The sequence below is a fragment of the Boleophthalmus pectinirostris genome, unplaced genomic scaffold (assembly GCF_026225935.1).
Source record: "Boleophthalmus pectinirostris isolate CB_2022bp ecotype Guang Dong unplaced genomic scaffold, ASM2622593v1 HiC_scaffold_16, whole genome shotgun sequence".
NCBI lineage: Eukaryota > Metazoa > Chordata > Actinopteri > Gobiiformes > Gobiidae > Boleophthalmus > Boleophthalmus pectinirostris.
The window spans coordinates 9,254,336-9,275,532 of NW_026571095.1; the positions used below are offsets into that span (position 1 = coordinate 9,254,336).

At 40.7% G+C, this 21,197-nt stretch overlaps 2 protein-coding genes across 2 annotated transcripts; both read left to right on the forward strand.

Annotated features, from left to right (window-relative positions):
* The first annotated feature begins 1,790 nt into the window (after nt 1-1,790).
* Nucleotides 1,791-11,302, forward strand: asb10 (ankyrin repeat and SOCS box containing 10). Its single transcript, XM_020924527.2, has 5 exons — nt 1,791-2,319; nt 4,762-5,029; nt 5,984-6,488; nt 8,051-8,164; nt 10,111-11,302. The coding sequence occupies exons 1-5, from the start codon at nt 1,983-1,985 to the stop codon at nt 10,294-10,296; spliced, it is 1,410 nt and encodes a 469-aa protein (XP_020780186.2). The 5' UTR covers nt 1,791-1,982; the 3' UTR covers nt 10,297-11,302.
* A 1,721-nt stretch (nt 11,303-13,023) lies between these two features.
* gbx1 (gastrulation brain homeobox 1) lies at nt 13,024-15,463 on the forward strand. The gene is made up of 2 exons (XM_020923285.2): nt 13,024-13,708; nt 14,617-15,463. The coding sequence occupies exons 1-2, from the start codon at nt 13,252-13,254 to the stop codon at nt 15,129-15,131; spliced, it is 972 nt and encodes a 323-aa protein (XP_020778944.1). The 5' UTR covers nt 13,024-13,251; the 3' UTR covers nt 15,132-15,463.
* Nucleotides 15,464-21,197: the final 5,734 nt, after the last annotated feature.

Consider the following 21,197-nt stretch of genomic DNA (forward strand, 5'->3'; position numbering starts at 1 on the left):
AAGCATCCTATCTACAATTATCTCAGCCTCTCCAAGATATCACAATAAATATCGTAATGTGAGATGCATATCGTGATAATATTGTATGAACAGATTTGGGTATTGTTACATCCCTACATTTTACATATTTACATTTTTACTGATGGGACCTGAAATTTAAAATTTGTTATAAGAAAATAAGACAGCATGTTCTAACTTGTTGCAACAGAGTGGTTAACGTTATGAAATATCAGATCAGCTGTTGCGCACAGACTGAAGAGTGATAATTCTCAGCTGTATCCTGTGGCATTAGAAGAGGACACGTGGGGCACGGAGCAGCAGACAGCTCAGTGTAATGTGCACGAGCAGGGAGGCGTGCACGAGCAGAGACATCCATTAAGCACTGACAGACTCGGAGCCCAGACACTTTACACATGCGACACAGACAAAGCACTTTTGTTTGGTGGCATAAGCAAGAATATGAAGCTTACTGTTCTGTTTACTGTAGTGTTTTTGTTTGTTTCTAACAAGTTTTAACACTTTAAGTTCTAACATTTGATATGTATACTTTTGGAACAATTCAAAAAATAGACATGTTATTTTTTCCCCTCAAAGTTGATTCATCAGCTGGTTTCACTTCATGAAAAACCGTCTGACCTCACAGCATTAGATTCATTCATTCATTCGCTCGACGGTAGGCAGGTACATTTTTTATTTAACCAATCACTGCTATTTGGTCGTGACATATGTAATGCACCAAATCCTGTAGGAAGAAGAGCAATAACGTCTTTCCCCTTGGTAAAATTCACCAAACATTCTCTTTCTTCCATCTTTAAATCCTCGATCTCAGGAATTGTTGCCAACACAAAATGTATGGCTTTGTCTACATCCATCTCGACCGCTTTGTTTACTAGTCCAATGAGGTTCATTTGGTCTTCCGATAATCTATGTTATTAGGTTCTTTTTTCTGCTGACCGGACACGTCACAGCAACGTTACGTGACCACTCTGAGGAAGACCACTAGTGAGCAGTTGAAACTGTCAGGTACGAAAACAAACTCTTGCTGCTTTGTTTACTGTTGTGCTGTACCACAAAATGGACCCAGACAGGAGCTTGAGTTTGACGTCATGACTTCACAGCTCTCAGGTTTACAACTTCTGGGGTTCTTGCAAACCATCTAGTGAATTCTGATTCTTGACCTAGTCGCTGGAGGAAAATGAAATTGAGCAGAGGCACTAGGTGGTGCTAGCCTGACTAGGAGAATTACTAGGCACCTACAAAACATATTTACATGTAACCCTAACCCAGCTGACCTACTTTTATTGTACCAATCCATGTTGACAAAAAAATAATAAAAAAGTAATATGAGTACAATAAATGTAAAGAAGAAGAAGAAAATTTTTTAAAAAAAGAAGAAAATTAGGCTATACATGTAACTATAAGATGTGTTTAAATGGACAAAATTTTAGGCCTGTTTTATTATTTTTCAGTTCTTTACTACTTTTTGTGTAAGGAAGAAGTCAAACTAATAAAAAGTGCAGTTTTTAAGTGTTTAAGTGGTAGGTTTAGCAGATTTTTATTACAGATCCATGATTTTAGCCAAAAATGTGGGCAAACTATCGAAGCATCATCACCAAATACTTTCTTCAAGTGTTACAAAAAAAATTATAATCTCAAAATCCTGCGCGTTATGATGTTAGGACATTAATAGGCTCTGTGCTGTGCTACAACCCCCAAATTACAGTTCAAAGTTCCATCCGATTCCGAACCATTGCGCACTGAACCTGTTGGACTCTGTCTGGCCCCGAGGCGCAGCAGCAGCGGGTCAAGTCTCTCCTCGCCACATAAAAATAGCATTACTGCCCGGTCACGCTGCGAGGAGGGAGGGCCCATACCAAATATCACAACACGGGGACAGCTAGGGGGCACACGGTGGACATTAGCCTCTATCGGTGATCTATCGGCCTATTTTTCGGAGCACTGCGAGGGGCGAGCCGAGCGCCATGTCCCGGGGCAGCTTCGTCTTCACCCCCACGGCCCTGCGCTCCCTGGCCGTGGACGCGGAGATGCTGGAGAGGCAGAGGCACAGCAGGCAGACCGCGGCGTCCTACAGGGGCTACATGTTAAAGAAGGAGGCGAGGGAAAGGGCGGCTCTGAGGCCTAGCGCTGCCTCCTCCGCGGTCGTGGTCCCTCCCGCCGTGTGCCAAGACCCGGTGGTCCAAAACGCGCTCTACACCGGGGACCTGGAGCTTCTGCAGCAGCTCTTCCCCAAAGGAGCCCGGGTCAACATGGTGATCGAGCCGCAGGGAGGAGACATGCGCTGGGTGGCGGAGGGAGACGGTGAGAGGCTGAGTTTGACTAAAGGTTGATGGTTCCAATCCCACTCAAGATATGTTATGCTGTTGTGGTGCCCTTGAGCAGGAAATGTCACTCATTTGGCCCAATACATGTCCATGGGTCAGTCTCGGGGCAGTTATGACTAGCGTGAGCACCTGTCCCTCTTTTCGGTATTTAGGCCCCATCCCTTGTCCTAGTTTAGAGAATGTCCCACTTTATCACTGATGCAACATAAATTGATTAAACTGTGAGATTTACATTAAAAAAAACAAAAAAAACAACACAACAATGTATTACTGTTTTTCCACAAACGAATCAATAATGTTTGGGGTGTACTGGCATTCAGGTTTGTAACATGTAACATCTCTCTCTCTCTCGTGGTTTTATTGCAGTTATTTTCCATGAGTTTGTCCCAAAATGTCCCACCATGTTCAAGATATCCTTTTTTTCTATGAGGTGGTCACCTAGCCTTATTCATCAGCCGGTTTCACTTTGTAGAAACCGTCTGACCTCGCAGCATTAGGATTCGTTCGCTCGATGGTAGGCAGGTACTTTTTTTTATTTAATCAGTCGCTGCTATTTGGTCATGATGTATGTAATGCGCCACTAACAGGGCTAAATGGTATATTAAGCTTTTCCCAAATCCCGTAGGAAGAAGGGCAATAACGTCTTTCCCCTTGATAAAATTCACCAAACATTCTCTTTGTTCTGGCTTTAAAACCTCAATCTCGGGAATCGTTGACAACAATTAATGTACGGCTCTTCACTGATTGGCAGGTGCCTAAACTCGCACTTCCGGGGTTTTTGCAAACCGTTTAGTGTATTCCAATTCCTGACCTAGTTGCTGGAAAGAAATGAAATTGAACTGAGGCACTAGGTGACTCCAGCCTGGCTAGTGGTCACCCTAGTTATGACCAAAAGTAGCTGCCGCCAGTTATGAGTGATGAGTGAACAAAAGCTTAATAATAGGTCTACTGTCGTACTCATAACAACGTAAAATGTACAGCTACATTTAAAAATGCCAATGAATATTTAGAAGTAGATCAGGCCATATGCTTAAAATGTTATTTATGTTAACTAACTACAACCACCAGGGGTCAGTAACGAGACAAATGAATGCTCTAGTTTCTGAGTGTTAAGTGACCAGCATGGACACTAGTTTTATTATCAGTACCTCATGCACATATTTTCTGAAATAATACCACTTTAACAAAATTCGTACAACATAACAAGCTGTGATACAAATCCATAAGTTTACGTCATTTGAACATGAACATTGCAAAACCACATGTTATGGAAAGCAGCAGAGTTTTGGCTCGTGTGGCCCTGCACATGTGAGTTTGTTGTGTCAGCCCAAAGATCAAATAGCAGCCCTGAAATAGCCCTGCTCTCACAAACAGCTTCACAAGATTTCTGTTCTGGAGATCGAACTTAAACAAACTGTTTAAAATGGCGTACGTTGGAACCAAAGTGAAGTGGCGCAAAGAAAAGAAGTATCGCTCAGATGTCATCGCCACGGCCAAGGCGACGGGCTGCGAGCTGCAATTCTGGAACTCTCTGCTGGTGGGAGACGAGCTCACCCTCATCAGTATCATGGACGATGAAGAGTATGGGTATCTCGTAGACGCCATCTACGACACCAGCAACATCGAGGAGTGGAAAAACTACAGGTTCAACTATAGAAACCTCAGTATGTGTGTCTAAATCTTTTCCCTGATTAACTCATGTGCACTGGCTCTTTATTAGTGTAGTGCAAGGATCTATATCATTCATGTGCATAGTCCAACTGTGCAATATATGTGCACTTACTGTCTGAATAGTGCTGATTTAGTCCATTGCTGTTCGTGTCATCATGGGATTATGCATTTGCAAGCAGATACAGCTGAAGACAGCCACTTACACTCCTAATGTAACAGAGAAACAGTGGATATGTTTACAAAATTGGATCCTTATCTGATTTCTGGAGTAATCCGATTATTGAAATGTCATGTAAACAGAACTTCTGATGTGATTTATTTCTGATTGTTTTGCACCTGTGTTGGGTCTGACAAGAAAATTATTCAGAAAAAGGCAAACTAATGTGGCAAAGACTCAAATGAAAGGGAAAATGTTAAAGATTGAGAGTTATTTTGAAATGTATTGTACTTAAACTTTCAGTTAAAACCAGTTACTCTAAAAAGCCACATGCGACAAGATCTATTTATTCTCTGATTATTTAAATGATCAGATTGAGTGAATGAGTGTTGTGTTGTGGAAGTGTAAAGTCTACATGCAGTCAAAACTTACAAAAAGTAACATCACAATATCATAAGCAAAATGTGGAAAGTACATATTTCTACACCAAAGTTTGAAATATACACTTTAAGCTCCAAGCCACAAAAACACAGATAAGTGTACAGTTATTTTATCTGTGTTCTGTCCTGTTTTGTTATGGTTGTGTTGCAGGACTTTGGTCTCTGACGTACGAGCAGGAGCTGACCACTCCTCTGCACATCACTGCGTCCCGGGGCTTCTCAGACTGTCTGCGTCTGCTGCTGCAGAGGGGGGCCGATGTGGAGCTGGCCCCTGGGGGCTGTACGGCCCTGCACGAGGCCTGTGAGGACTGTCGGCCCGAATGCACCAAGCTCCTGCTGCTACACGGAGCTAATGCGAACGCTGTGTCCGAGGAGGGGCTCATGCCTCTGCACCTCTGCACTCAGCCACAGTCTCTTGAGTGAGTACAATTCAAAGTATTTATCTGAATCTCTGTCTGTGTAGCACTATACAGTATTACAATGTACAAAACAGAAAGGCTGGTCAATGAGAAGTGAAGCGTTTGGGTTCAACATATAAAATGTATTCATCTAAATTAGGGCTGGGTCTCATTAAGAAGTTGCCAATACGATACATACCTCAATCCACGGGTCACGATACGATACATATCTCGATACAGTGCACTTTTGATTCGATACAATATATTTCAAATCAATTTGATACAGTTCAATAAATAATAAAGGCTAAATGATGGCTGTGATACTAAAAGTCTTTGTTAAATCACTTCTTGTGCAATTTTCATATGAAACACACCCATTTTAATCATCAAAACAGTGAAAATGTCAAATGTGTCACATAAATCAGTTTCCCTCCTCTAAACAAGCAACAAAACTGTAGCTGTAACAAAATGATTTAGTAAAATGTACCAAAAATACTCTTGGTGCTATATAGATACAGCAGCCCACGATATTGGTACTGTATCATAACATTAAACGATACTATATATCGATAGTTCAATAATTTTGCACACCCCTAATCTAAATTGTTCCTGAAATACAGTAGGCAGGGCCGCTCACAGACTTACTAGGCCTTGGGAAAAGAAGGCATATATGGGCCCCTTGTAAACAAAAAAGGTCACAGTCTCTAACCAGACCCCAAACCATTTCTACAGCACCTCTGATTATAACATGTGTTACTTATGGTGTTGTTATGTAAACAGTGGCAGCATATGGCAGCAGCTGGGTGTACACAGTTTTAATGGACTCAATCTGACCGTTGTAGAACATCCAAAGTGCTGTCCCACTCCAGTGGATCTGATCCTTATGTTCACACACATTTTCTGTAATCTTCTGTAAATACTTACCATAACAACCTCTAATTGTGCCACACATTTGTCGACTAATTGCGTTGGCAGATGCGCCAAGTACCTCCTCCAGTACGGTGCCGCAATCAACGGGCGCACGGTAGACGAGGACGACACCCCCCTGCACACAGCCGCCAGGAACGGTCTGCCCGAGCACGTGGACCTGTACCTGCGCTACGGGGCTCAGCTGGACCGGCCCAATGACGAAGGGCTCACGGCGCTCAACGCGGCCTGCTCCCAGCCACAGGACGCCACCCAGCTGGAGAGATACCACCGCGTGTGCCAGATCCTGATAGGAGCAGGCGCCAGCGTGCAGACCATGGACCAGGACAGACACACGCCCCTGCACATGGCCTGTAAGAACGCTAACCCAGACGTAGTAGATCTGCTGCTGGCTAACGGCGCCTGCGTGAATGACATGGACTACGGCGGCGAGGCTCCCATGCACAACATCCTCAAAGTGGTGTGCTACAAGACGTCCCATCAGCCCGAGAGGGTGGTCCGCGCGCTGCTCAACCACGGCTCCATCAGGGTCTGGCCTGGAGCTCTGCCAATGGTGAGTCCCTATAGGCTCAGTGTGGAAGTGTCTGTGTCTGTGTGCTGGTTTCACATGACAGCACAATATTCTATAGGCCAATTTTATTAAGTACAGATGTGGGGCAGCTAAAATGAATAGTTTGAAATAGTTTGTGTATTTATTTTTTGGATATTTCATGGCAGAGTACAATGTCATCATCACATTCTAGAATATGAAAAACACCAATACTGAAGCTTTATTGTTGCTATAGCACATGTTAAATATGTGGATATAATATGCACAATATAATGTGTATGTGCCTGTCACTTTCCTTTTGAACACAACATTCTATGTTTGACGCCCTCTGCTGGCAACAGTGTGGATTGAAGCATTCAGAAATGAAAAAATAGCAGCATGGAAATTACCAACATGATTCTAATGGATAGATGCTTCATGGGGAAGGCAGTTTAAAGCAATTAAAGTACAAAAATGTGTGTATGTGCTTGCGTGAGTGCATTTGTGTGTGTGTGTGTGTATTACAAAAAAAAGCACAAACTCGTGAAAAGTACATCTGGATTGATAAACAAAATGTCATCTAGAACACAAGGCTGTTTCAATCAGTGAATGGTGTAATGTTGTAATGTGAAACATGAGAAACATGTAAAACTGTATATACATTTCAAATGTTACACCGTTATACTGACAGTAGTTTTCATCGTCTTATTTCCTCCACATCTTTAATACAGAGTATGTTGTGGTTAAAACATATGAACAGAATCTACTAGACTTATCGTTCAGTGTATGACAGATGGAATCATATTTTTAGGGTCAGTATTTATCGCGTGTACATTTTCTTTGCACTACTGTGACATTTCTGATCATTTTTGGCTATAATATGAGATTTGAACTGTAGAATGTTGAATTAAAAACTTCTGTGACAGATGAACACTAAGTACTGAAGTGTTTCAATCTGCTGTTTATTTAGTGCAGCTCATGATTTTTTAACAATATTGTAGATTAAGAATAGTCTTTTGTGGTTTAAATCTGCTATTGGTCTTACTTTTAAAATTCAGAATTTGTTATTGTGACAGGCTTTGTATCCACACATACTAACGCAACACTAAAGCACAAACCCAAACTAATGTCAGACTCCCAGATGGATCGACTGTGATGTGAGCCCGCCCCGTGCTCTTACAGCTTGTACCACACATGTATGAAGGTGGCTCATTTGGCGTAATTATCTGGTGTCACACGTTGAGTAAGCGTCTTGAGACGTCTCCTCACTCTGTCTCAGCCTTCACGCCTTCAAATCACTCCCATTTTATGACACAACATGAAGTGTAGCACCCGCTGTGGGAAACCGACTACAACTACCACTGATCCACGTGCACTAGACAAAATGCCGGCTTCCTAATTAGGCAAGTGTTAATAGGAGATTAATTAGCACTAATTGCATAATTTCCAGTTAAACCCCTGGAGGGAAGACCAATCTGTTCATTTCCAAGTGTTTAATTACTTTGTTTCTTCAGTTCTGTGCAGCGCTCTCCCTCTCTCTCCAACTTAAATGATGATTGCGTTGCTTATCTCTGTGTTTCCTTTAGGTTATGAAGCACTGTTCTAAATCTCCACGCACAATTGAGGTCCTTCTGAACGCTTACAGCCACCTCAAAGTCAACGACAACTGGGTAGAAGCTGTACCCCAGGAAAGCTATCAGGTATTTCAAGACGGGGAAAAAATACTAATTGTAATTTTTGTGAAAGTGACATATGTTTTAATAAATCAAAACTTGCTTCACTGCGCACGTTTTTGAGGAGAGACTGAAACATTAACGACCAAACTAATACGAGAATCATATTTCAGAAGAGTCTGGAGAGTAGCAGGTGTCATATAAGACCCCGTGGAGATAGGGCTTTTTTACTTTCTGATTGCTAATGTTATTCAAGTTGATATTTTGATTTGATTCTTTTCATATAGGACTTTAACGGTTAATCGACTAATCTTGACTCGCGAATAGGGGACGAGATACAATTCACATGAAACGAGACGAAACACGAGATTGAGACAAAACGAGACTTTGACATAATAATAAATACTTTTTGCAGTTCAGTTAAAAAATTTGGCCTCATTATTTTTGACTGATTTGCAGCACTGCTTTTGGAATTACAGCTTCTCAAAAAATTGCAAGTGCGTAACCCACATGAAAAAAATAACTGTAGTCATATTATGGTCATTGTAAACGTTATCTAGATTATACAGACTCTAAAGATATGAGCAGATCTTTTTATTACAAAGACAGAGACTAAGCTATTTCTGATTTACTCAATAATACACTTTGGTTGTAAATATTCTATATCTACAAGTATAGTTCAACCTTACTGATCTTGTACAACAGAAATAATCGAAAAATTAATTGCTGACAAGTAAAGCTGTAACAATAACGAAAATATCGTGATATTGTATCGTCAGTCTCTCAATAATATCATGGACCATCCCAATATATCGAATCACAAGGTTCTCTGCTTAAATTCATTGTCATGGTGCAGCAATAGCTAAAAAAAAAAAAACTAGAAAGAACTACATTGACCATGATCCTTTGGTCCGATTTGGTGCAAACTACATGAAGAAATAACAGTTCTAAGCACTTTTAAATCATAGTTCTTTGGATTAAGTCTTGTCAAGGCATTTTAAGAGGAAAAAGTAGCATATTCACAATTTTGTTTGCCTCCACGGAATATCGCAATAAATATCGTACCGTGAGATGTATATCGTGAAAATATCGTACCGTGAGATTTGGATATTGTTACGTCCCTACTAACTAGTTGAACACTAAAATAATCGTTAGTAGCAGCTCTAATTTCATAGCTACAGTTTTACTTCAAAAATGTTCTATATAATTTTATATAGGTAACATTCTGGTGTAAGGAAACTCACTAAATTTCCTCTTTATTTTCTGAACACAAAGCAACTGTGGGCCATAACCCAATAAAAACAAAACAGCAGCCATCCCAACCGTCTCCAAACGGACCAGTAACTGACAAATCAAACCATCATGTAAAATTGTTGGCATAGTATCCAAGTGACACATATAAAAGCAGTTACTTTAACAAGATGTAAACACTTCCAAGAACAATTAAAGGGCTCATATTACACTATTTTATGATCTATGTTATAATGTTGTTTTCTCAACACAAACCTACCTGGACTTGTGTTTTGTTTCATTCACACATTTTTGACACACAAACCCTGTATATTTAGGCTGACTTTATGATGTCATGTGGTAATACAGGAAGTGCTCCACTGTGTTTTAAACTCCATGCACCTTTACTGGAATTGTTTGAATTTCAGCCCTGGGATTGACAAACTCTGCTGTACTAAACTAAACTAAACTTTGAACTGAACTGAATAAAAAAGGAAGCTGTTAACATGAAAACTATTGCTTCATGACATCACAAGGTGGAACAAAGCATTTTGAGCTTTGGAGATGTAGACAGGTTTCTCAAATATGCGTGTGAATGAAACAACACACCACTCCAGGTACATTTTTGATAAGGTAATAACATTATAACATGGCTTGAAGCTCACATGAGTCAATTTTAAGTAATATCAGACCTTTAACACAAAATCTGGTCATTACAATATTGTGTTTTGTGTGTTTTACAGGCACACAAGGATTTTTACGATTCAGTTTTTGCCTTGGCCCAAACCACCAGGTCTCTGCAGCATCTGTGCAGGTGTAAAATCAGGACTTTCCTGGACGGTCGTGTGCACAAAGTGGTCCCTAAACTCAACTTACCTACTTTCCTCAAGAACTACCTACTGCTGGACTACAGAGGCTACGTCCACTAACGCGCTGTGGGCTGGGAGAGATGATGTTCGCTGCTAACACGTGTATTTAAAGGTGCACTGTGTAACTTTTCTTGTTGCAGGTCTGTCCACTACCTACTAGTCCTTTTGAGCATATTATTGGTCTGCTTTAAGGTCCTATATTACACAAAATTTACTCTTGTGAGCTTTAAGCCATGTTATAATGTTATTACCTCGTCAAAAACATATCTGGAGTTGTTTTGTTTCACTCACAAATGTTTGAGTAACTCCTTATTAATAGTCTGTCCACATCTCCAAGTGTGTTTTCAGCCTAAATATTCATCGTTTGCGTGTTAAACATGTGTGAATGAAACAAAACACAACTCCAGGTATGTTTGTGATGAGGAAACATTATAACATAGATCAGAAAATAGTGTAATATGGGCCTTCTAATCATATTTTTGTCTGTTTAATTATGAGTTGCTCCAAAATACACTGAAAAACATGCATTCTTACTGTGAACGAGATTGCCTCTCCCCAGATCTGACCTGTAACATGTCCTAGTGGCGTCACTTGCTAGTTTCCATGGAGATACTTTAACGCTATATCCTTGGAGACACCAGAAAAGTTACATGGCGCACCTTTATAAGAGAAAAAAGTAGAATATATTGGTTGATAATGATGTTGATTTTAGTTTAAACGTGGAGTTTAAATTTGAGATTGCACATTTTAATGGCAACTACTGAAAGCATTAGTTTCCTTCCTTTTTGCACAGTTTGTTTTTAGTGTTTTCCGCCACAAGAGGGAGCTGCAGACTAGAGCAGGCAGCGCAGACGCTAGAAAATATACTTTTTTTTATTATTGCCATATTTTTATTGCTGCACTTTAACTGTAAGGGATGACATTGCTTCTATTTTTGTACACTTATGGTTTTGGTTGGTGTAATATTTGTGGTTTCGAAATATAGTGTTTATATTATATTAGTGATTTGAACAGGAATTCTAAATTATATGATAACACTTAAAAAAAAAATTAGAAAAAAATAAAAAATAAAATGGTTATAAATGGTTACATCTTGTTTTGTGTTCACAGTGACGTTTTTTTTTTAAAGTTGGTTATAAATATTGGCATTCAGTTTGGTAATTGAATCTTAAATCTTAAATTTTATTGCAAAATTTAGGTTAAACATTAGATTTTTTTCGTTTTCTAATTACCTATATTCATTCGTATCAATCTGGAATAAATATTAATAGTTTATATATTTGCTTTTCACGTTTTTTCACCATTTCCCGTCTAAATAAAATGTCCTCCTTCTTTCTCTGCAGGATTTATTTATTTAAATCAAACAGATGAATTCTTATTAATAAATTGGTGAGCCTTTGGTCTTATTTTCAAAACTACATTCAGATTTGGAGTGGCTTTGGCGCCTATTACACCGTGCGTAATCGTGCGTAAAACAGATTATGGCGCATGATTCTGTTCAAATACAACATCTTACATTATAAAACGCTAGAGAATTCCAAAAAGGTGAATGGAGAGGAGTATAGGTAGACCATAATTAACTGTGTGAGGGCCTGGTGTCATGAGTCCTCGGTGAGTGCGCGCGCGAGGGATGATCTGGGCCAATGGTCTCAACACGTTCCCAAAGAGGTGCTTCTTCTGCTCCTGCTATTACACGGCCGCCGGAGTCACTTGCAATTATCAGAATTAGCGTGGCCTGGCCCTTCAGCGCTAATCAGAGTCGGCGGTGATATGTTTATGTCCTCCTCGTGCAATCAGACGAGCGGCTGGAGAGTGCGCGCGCCCCGGACTCAATAGGGCTAATCATCATCAGGCCCCATTGCCATTTGAAAGGTGAAATAATACGCCATTCAACCTACGAAGAGAATGGTTTATATTTTTAAGGATTTCAAACTGAAACCTGCGCGTAAAACCGTTTGGCGAGCTCAAATAAATGTAGAATTCAACTAAAAACGCGGCGTTTCTTTCTAAAGTGCATGCCTTGACTTTGACTATCCACGTCCATAAAAGCAGTTGACCTTTTTTTGTATCTCTCTCCGGGGAATAATTGAGCCGTGGCACTTGCTCCTTTGAGTCCCGCGCCTTTACGCCTTGTTTTAGCCCCTGGAGAACGGGCCAAAAGCGCGTTCAAACATCTGCTTCTCCACTTTTCGCTACTTTCAACGAGCCACAAAAAAGAACAGCGACACCGTTCGTTGTTTTATTTTTTTTCCCTAGGATCCCAAGTAATTACTGGTCATCAATCAAAATTAATAATAGCTGATTGGCTTGGTGTGGTCAACTGTTATGGCAGGGGAAGGGCTGGGGTAGTCTCTTGCGCGCTGTCACACCGGTTTGAAAGTGGCCAAAAAAAAAGTGGGGGGAGAGAAAGAGTTTGAGGTGGGACTCGTTGGAGAAGGGGAGAGAGGAGAAGGGAGGAGGGAGGAGGAGGAGGGGGGGTGTTTTGGAGGAGGGTGCGACCCGTCTATTTGGTCCCCACTGGGAAACTACCGCCTCTCACGACGGCCAAAAAGTCAGCGGCTGAATAAGGAAATGAAGCGTAATTTGAAGAAGATGGATGACCCCCCAGGGAAACACCCCCTTTTCATTCGCCTTGTACCCCACATGATAACCAATGACGCTCACTCGACCCTCTCCCTCTCTCCCTCCCCTCTTTCCCTCTTTCCCTCTTTCCCTCTTTCCCTCTCTCTCTCTCTCTCTCTCTCCGAGGGCGCTCGTGAGGAGGAGTTGTGGCGAGGACGTGCACGGCTATAGAGCACAGAGCGGCTGTTTATGTCTTAGTGTGGTGGGACAAATAAGAGCGAAAGAGTAGCCACACACAACAAAGCTCCCCCCGCTCACTGACAGCCACAGAAGCCAGCGCTCCACTCGCCCGGGATGACAGCACCAGGAAGGACGTACTTTCTCACTCGTTGTGCGCACTAAAACTTTACAAAGGCTGATTTTTCACCTCATCCGAACTCAAGCAAAGTCGCCATGCAGAGACCCGGAGGACAAGGGACTGCGTTTTCTATCGACTCTCTGATCGGGACGCCCCAACCCAGGCCGGGACACCTGCTCTACACGGGCTACCCCATGTTCATGCCGTACAGACCTCTCGTTATTCCGCAAGCGTTGTCCCACTCGCCCCTGTCGTCCGGTATCCCTCCCCTCGCTCCGCTCGCGTCTTTCGCCGGACGTCTGACCAACACGTTCTGTGCCAGTCTGGGACAAGCCGGAGTGCCATCTATGGTGGCGCTAACCACCACCATGCCTAGTTTTTCGGATCCACCGGACAGTTTCTACCCTCCACAGGAGCTGCCCGGGCCGCGGCTCAGCGCAGCCGAGCCCGGGGCGAGGAGGCAGGGGGACAGTCCGCATGGAGACGAGGTACACGGCCGGGAAAAGGGCGCAGACCTGCTCAACTTCTCCGACACTTTTCAAACCATTTCAGGTGAGACTTGGCTCCAACCTGTGGAGGACAGAGGGGAAAGTTTACTCTGGTGAAGTAGTGCGCGTTTAATATGTGCGCGTTTTATTACGTAAAGTTTACTTGGCAGTTACTGGCTGTTCTAACTGTTGACTTGGTCACTAGGACAAAGGCCATGAGGTTTTAAAACTCTTACAATTCTATATATTTTTTGTGATAAGCTTGTTATTTTCTCGTGTAGTAGTTGGGCTGTTTACTCTTACTGTCAAATAAGAGACTCTTTGGATAAATATAAAATAATCATTGCCGTTAGCTGCTCACTGAAATAAAGCTACATTTAAGAAAGTTATATTTTCTTCTTTCCGTTTACCCTGTAGCTTTACATCTAGAAAAACGTCTGAATTGTTATTTCTTATTTTCCCTGGTGCAGAAGTGACACACACTGACTTGTGTGTAGTGTTTACAAACGGTTTCTCCTGATACAGTGAGAGTGACTCTTTTGGAAATTGCTTAATGGGATTTTTACTATTTTTATGTCACGTGTTGATGTTGTTTCAACGGGAAAGAACGTTTTATTCTATTATAAGAACATGTAGTGACACCTCAGACTGAGGCCATGAGCCATGCACATTATGACAAATGAGCAAAATTCAAGTAGGCCTTAGAAACTTAAAAAGTAATTACATATTTACGCACGGGGCGTAAGCTGTAAGAATGAGTTATGTTCTCAAGTGTTGCATAGTAATTGTAAGTATCATTTACAGGCCACATAACAGAAATTGTATAGTCTGAGTGGCACTGTTTGTTAGAGGGAACTTTAAAATATGTCTTAATGACCTATAATTATAGTCATAAAATTGCACATTTTTAGATTTTAGATTTTTGACACATGTAAAGCTGCACGCAGATTAACATCAGTGTTTTGTCCTTAGGTGAAACCAAATTGTACAGTTCAGACGACGAGAAGCTGGAGCTGAAGTCTGGGGATACAGCGTGCAGCGAGCGCGAGGACAGCTCCGGGGACAGCGAGAACGAGAGCTTCTCTGACGGCAACACGTGCGGTCCCCTGTCCCAGAAGAGTAAGCTGAAGAGCGGCTCCCAGGAGACGCTCCCGGGCGGCGGCTCCGCGGGGAAGAGCCGGCGCAGAAGAACGGCCTTTACCAGTGAACAGCTGCTGGAGCTGGAGAAGGAGTTTCACTGTAAAAAGTATCTGTCTCTCACTGAACGCTCGCAGATCGCACACGCGCTCAAGCTGAGCGAGGTGCAGGTCAAGATCTGGTTTCAGAACCGCAGGGCCAAGTGGAAACGCATCAAGGCCGGGAACGTCAACAACCGGTCAGGGGAGCCGGTCCGGAACCCCAAAATAGTGGTGCCCATCCCGGTGCACGTGAACAGGTTCGCGGTGAGGAGTCAGCACCAGCAGATAGAGCAGGGCAGCAGGCCGTGAGCGCACAGGACTCTCAGACTGTACTCAGAAGCACACGAGGGGCTGCGAGGACTCATTTGGAGACACAGCGCTCCTTTTTATTTATTGTCCTGTAAATATGTACATAATGTGTATGGGAAAATAAGGATTCAAATGGGCACTATGTCATAAGACTGTAAAGATTTTTTAAGTATTTATATGTGGGCCAGATGTTCTCTTGGTTCTGTTGTGCATGTTCCGTTGGTGACTTTTGTGTTTTCGTACATTCGTTGAGCACATCTGCATGTTTCTCGTTTTGTTTGTTTGTGGGAACCACGTTTGACAACGCTCCGGAAGAAAAGGAAATAATGACCAAACCATGGGACAAGTGTAAAGTCAAATGATCTAATAAATTGCTTTATATAAAATACGAAATTAAGATTCAGTTATTTTTACGCACGAAAGACTTGGACGTGAGGAGAGATTTTGTTGGCATCCTTTACGCACAATAGGCCTAAATTAATATTTCTGAATTTAAAAATGTAAACACAACTATATTATGGATAAGAATATTTTATTTTTTTGACATATTTCTGCAAAGAAGACCAATGGACTCCAGATTTCTTTTAAATGCTCCACACCGTTATGCGTAATGTTTGCGTCACGCCTCGTTTACGATTTTTTTTTCTTTTTTAGGAAACATCCGTGTATTGAAACCTGCCTTTTAAAGTACGGGGCTGATGGATTTGACTGTGGCACGTACGTTTGTCTGTGTTGTACGTAAGGTGGACTGATGGCTCCTCATTAGACCACGCGCAGTAATGAACTTCTCCATCAGCGCAACAGACAGCAGCCATGCGCACGAGCTGCAATTAGCAACCTCCTGTTACAACGAAACCAAAACGGAATTATAGCTGAAATTATAATTCAAGATTCAATAAAGAGTCATGTTTAAATCAAATAATAAAAGTAAAATAAAAGCAGAGTAAGCCATGTATAAAAAAAAAATCACATTTGGATTTTTTTGCGTCTGAAGCGATTACATCCGTTTGACCAAATATGGCAATTTCCTCCATCAGTGTTGAATATCTATTACAAATCACAAAAATAACATTTAACCACATTTTTATTTGCCAGGAAAGGATATTTTATAGTTATGGCTTGAGTTTTATTCTTCACAGTTTCTTTCATCTCGCTCCAATGAAACCACTTATGAATAATCTGAATAAATATATTAAATTTGAGCCAGGATAAAAGCGATTCTGTTTCCAGTAAAGCAGATCCTCAGCACCTGTTTGATGATAAAGTGAAATTCCTCACATATTTCGGTTGCGTAATACACCAGTAGCCACCAGTAGCCTGAAGAAAGCAAGCAAATTTGTACCAGATCTTGCAAAACAGTGAAGTAAGTGACAGTAAAACGGCTTAATTTAGAAGCAGGATGGGAGGGATGTACTCAGAGATCTGGACTTTGGGATGGAAATACTGGAACATGTGATGATTATAATCTGAAATTTGCTGTCACGATACTAATCTCAAGCTCGATTTCGATACTAAGGAATAGAAACAATACTCAGCACAGATTCTGATACTACGATGACGTTAAAAACCAAAAATCTACTCAGCAAAGGTTCATTTCTGTCCTGTGATTGTGACGTTTTTAGTATTGATACCCGCTCAAATGAGGATCTAGTTTTGATGCTACTTTTAGTATCGATTAGTGTCTGATTTTTGATACTTTTGGCAACTCTAGAGCACAATGCAGCAGAAGAAGAGATGCAGAAGAAAGAGTGAGGCATTGAAAAGTAGCCAGATAAATATATTCTCAGTACTTTATCGTGGACTGTTGGAAAGTATCATTGGTAATCCTGTGAGCACTTTATTATTTTTGTAAGAATCGCACATTATCTAGAGTCAAATTTAATAGTCTTCAAGGAGCGTGTGGACCAAGCAATGTTTTGGAACGTTTATAGTTTTATCTGCTTTATCGAAGGATTAAAAAAACAACAACAACACTGATTTTATTTCATATCCACATTGGTCACCTGGTCTGAATATTGTTAAAATCTGGATGAATTCGAAGAGCTGTCAATCCGTTTTTGGCTCCTTTTGGCTGGAGGATGTGTTTGTAAGCTTTGAAATACATTAAGAAATTGAAATTAGAAATAAGAATTAGAATTAGATCAGCTTTCTAATGCATGTGAAGTGTAAAGTAAAAATTTGACTTGATACATTTTTTTAAATCGGCTAAATTGTTTTCTAAAAATAGCTACGAAAGGACAAATTTGTGAGTTTTGACCATATTTCCCGTCCAAAGTTTGTTTATAGTTGAACCTGTGCACTCCATCAGCTTTGACATTTGTGAGTTGTCAGATCTAAACTTGGGACAATAGACAAAAGAAAGAGGAGGTGTCACAGAGGAGTCCAAAAAAAAAAAAAAAAAAAGAAAAAAAAAAGATGTGTGTATGATGTAATAATGTCAAAGAAAAAAAAGAAGAGAAAAGAAAACTAAAGCAAGAAGAGCATCTGTTAACTGGAGAAATTCTTCAAAAATGTTTCATATTTGGGAGAATCTCTGACTGGACTGACCGTAAATAAAAATCCTAGAATAATAAATCATTTAAAATCTTTAATGTATTATCTCCCCACAAATGTCTCCTAATTCCGATCATTTTTTCACTTTCAACTCCAATTCGGAACCAAAGACGTAATATTTATTTAACGATATCTTGACGTTGGAAAGTTTTCGATAACAGACACGTCTTACTTCTTCTTTCACTGACAGTTTATCTGCTTTTAATTGACCCGCACTCCGCATTAACGCAGGCAACGTGGGTGGAGTGTCTTGCCCAAGGACACAACGGCAATACGAACTAGAGCGGGATTCAAATAGCTTTAAGTCTTCTGTTATAAATCGAGCAGATCCGTGCAGGTTTATTCTCTATTTTCGAGATAAACATCGCTGATATTAATACACAATACTTGATTAGCTTTTTTTTTTTTTTTTATTAAAGGGGACATACGGTATATACAAAACTTTAACGCGCTTTTAATCGTGTTCACTTATAGTTATCGTGCCCAGTGCGTAGTGATTGACGCTTGCATGTTTGAGGAATCCAGCATTTGAGACTTGCGCACTTAGAAATCTTCAGTTTTCACCTACCACTTATCTCCGCCCACTTTTCCCCTACATACCTGAGATTATTTAAGAACGTCAGACTCCAATGAACACATACCTAGAAATCTGCTGCTTTTTACGGCGAAATGTTCATGCGAAGAGGCGGGGCTAATCAGTTTGGCATTTTGAACAAGAAGTCAATGGAACTTTTCGATAATTTTGCTGTTTTAGCTCAATATTACAACTTACAACGACCAAAATGTAAAATAATGATCTATACATGTTAGAGTTTAACATCAAATACTTTAAAAATCATTATGCGTCATCTTTATATCATTTATATCGTCGTTATAATGTCGTTTCTTCATCATAAACAGACCTGGAGTTGTGTTTTGTTTCATTCACATGTTTAACTTTATTACAACTTTATTAACTTTTACTTCTATAAGGTCAAATTTAACAACTTCCTCACTCTAAAATTAAAAGTTAGGAGTCCATCACCTGCTTGTCTCCATGGAGATGTCATTGCTCTGCTTGGAATGTTCCACAGTATGACATTAACCGATACCTGGGAGTATGTTTTATATAACAGCTCATAAAACAAAAAAAATCCAACCAACTTTCTGAGCATATTTCCGGCATTGTCCTACGTCACACACACATGATGACGTCGGGAAAATGAGTGTCCAATAGGAACTTTATTTATTTTGTTTTCCGCCAAACTCATGTGCTCCTTCCATTTTGATCAACCCAAACTTTGCCAAAGAGTGTAGTGAGTCAAGACGGTCGACCGCTCTGAGCGTCTGTGTTCGTAACGATTGGAAAAGCCGCTCTAAGTGCAGATATTTCTCGAATAAACGCCAAATTCCGCATCTTGGTCTGTGTAATTTTTTATTTGAGAAGTTAGTTCGCTCAAAATGTATAAATCCAAATATCATAAACGCCACGGAAATGCAGGAAGTGATGATCCATGACTGACACCAAGAAAGTCATGACGCCATTGCACTTTTTGTTTTGTTTTGAGTGCAATTATATTTTTAGTTTACTTACACACTTAATATCTTGCACTTTTGTAGTTAAGGACCTAAATGACGCTTTTTTTAATGTCCAGAAACTTGTTTATACATGTTTGCGGTGTGAATTTTATTTTCTATTTTTGTATTTTTGGTACTATAGCTTTTTTTTTTTTGCAGCCACATGACACAACTACATCAGCGGATTGTGAAAAAAAGGATGTCTAACACTTCATTAGAGGGTAAAATTGGGAGTTTTAAACGCAAAATTAAGAAAAAAATCCTAAAATTGTACTAAAATTGCCTTTAAAACACCTTTATCTTAAATCATTTGGATAATTTCGGCTCTGGAACTGCCAATCTTCAGGTGAAAACGACGAAACAAAACACAACTCCAAGATACGCTTTCGATGAGGCAACGACATCGTAAAGAGTCAATTTTCGGACCTTTAACTTGCACTTTCTTTCGCTCCTTCGCGTTTTTTTTCGTCCAACGGGCTGAGTTCCTGGGCGGGTCCGGCGCGCTCGGCTCCAGCCACGGCTCCAACAGTGATGTATGGGCAGATGCATCAAATCGCACAAGATAAACAAGCGATGAGTTTGATCAGGGCCATCATAGCTTTAATTTGGCTGCCTAATGAGTCCGATCCAGTGGCGGAGATAAGAGTTGTCAGAGGCACGCCGCTAATGAATTTCTTGCCACTTGTAATCAAGGCTGGCTGTCTGAGGGCCTGTGATTAATGGGGCCCTGGAGGATTCCCTCGGCCCTAGCCTTCATTACAGCTAATGCATTCTCAGGCAAATTAACAGAGAAAAAGGCAACTGGGGAGACGCGCAGAAGAGAGAGAGAGAGAAAGAGAGGGGAAAGAGAGAGGGAAAGAGAGAGACGGGCGAAAAAGAGCGTTTATACAAGACAATGGACGGGAATGAGAAGGTGGAGGAGGAAGTTATTAAAGGAAAGGTTGTTACGAAAAAGTTTGGATTTTTTTTTTTTTTTTTTTGTTTCAGGTAAAATTAGTGGGTGAAATAGAAAGAGAGAAAGACAGAGAGAGAGAAAGAGAGTGGGGGGGGGGGGCAGGAGAGTTGGGATTTATTTTGTTTCAGGTAAAATTAAATAGAGTGAGCGTGAGAGAGAGAGAGAAAGAGGAGGACATAGAAAGAGGAAAGAGGGAGAGAGAAGGACAGAGAAAGGGAGAGAAAGGGAGGAGAATTGGGATGTTTTTGTTTCAGGTAAAATTAAATAGAGAGAGTGAGAGTGAGAGAGAAAGGGGAGGAGAAAGAAAGAGGAAAGAGGGAGAGAGAAAGAGGGGGAAAGAGAGAGGAGAGAGGGAGAGAAAAAGAGGGAGGAGAGTTGGGATTTTTTTGTTTCAGGTCAAATTAAATTGAGAGAGTGAGCATGAGAGAGAGAGAGAAAGAGGAGGAGAGAGAAAGAGAGACAGGGGAAGAGAGGGAGGAGAGTTGGGATTTTTTTTGTTTCAGGTTAATAGGTAAAATTGAGAGAGAGAAAGAGAGTGAGCACAAGAGAGAGAAACAGAGAGGAGAGAGAGAGAAAGAAGTTTTTTGTTTCAGGTAAAATTAATAGATACAATTAAATTGAGAGAGAGAGAGTGAGAGATTGAGAGAGAAAGAGGAATGAGAGACAGGGGAAGAGAGGGAGGAGAGTTGGGATTTATTTTGTTTCAGGTAAAATTAGTGGGTGAAATAGAGAGAGAGAGAGAGAGAGAGAGAGAGTTGGGACTTTTTTGTTTCAGGTTAATAGGTAAAATAGAGAGAAAGAGAGAGGAGAGAGAGAAAGAGAGAAAGTTGTTTTTGTTTCAGGTACAATTAAATTGAGAGAGAAAGAAAGGAGGAGAGAGAAAGAGGAAAGGGGGGTTGGGATTTTTTTGTTTCAGGTAAAATTCATTGGGTAAAATAGAGAAAGAGAGAAAGGGAGAGAGAAGGAGAAGAGTTGGGACTTTTTTTGTTTCAGGTAAAAAT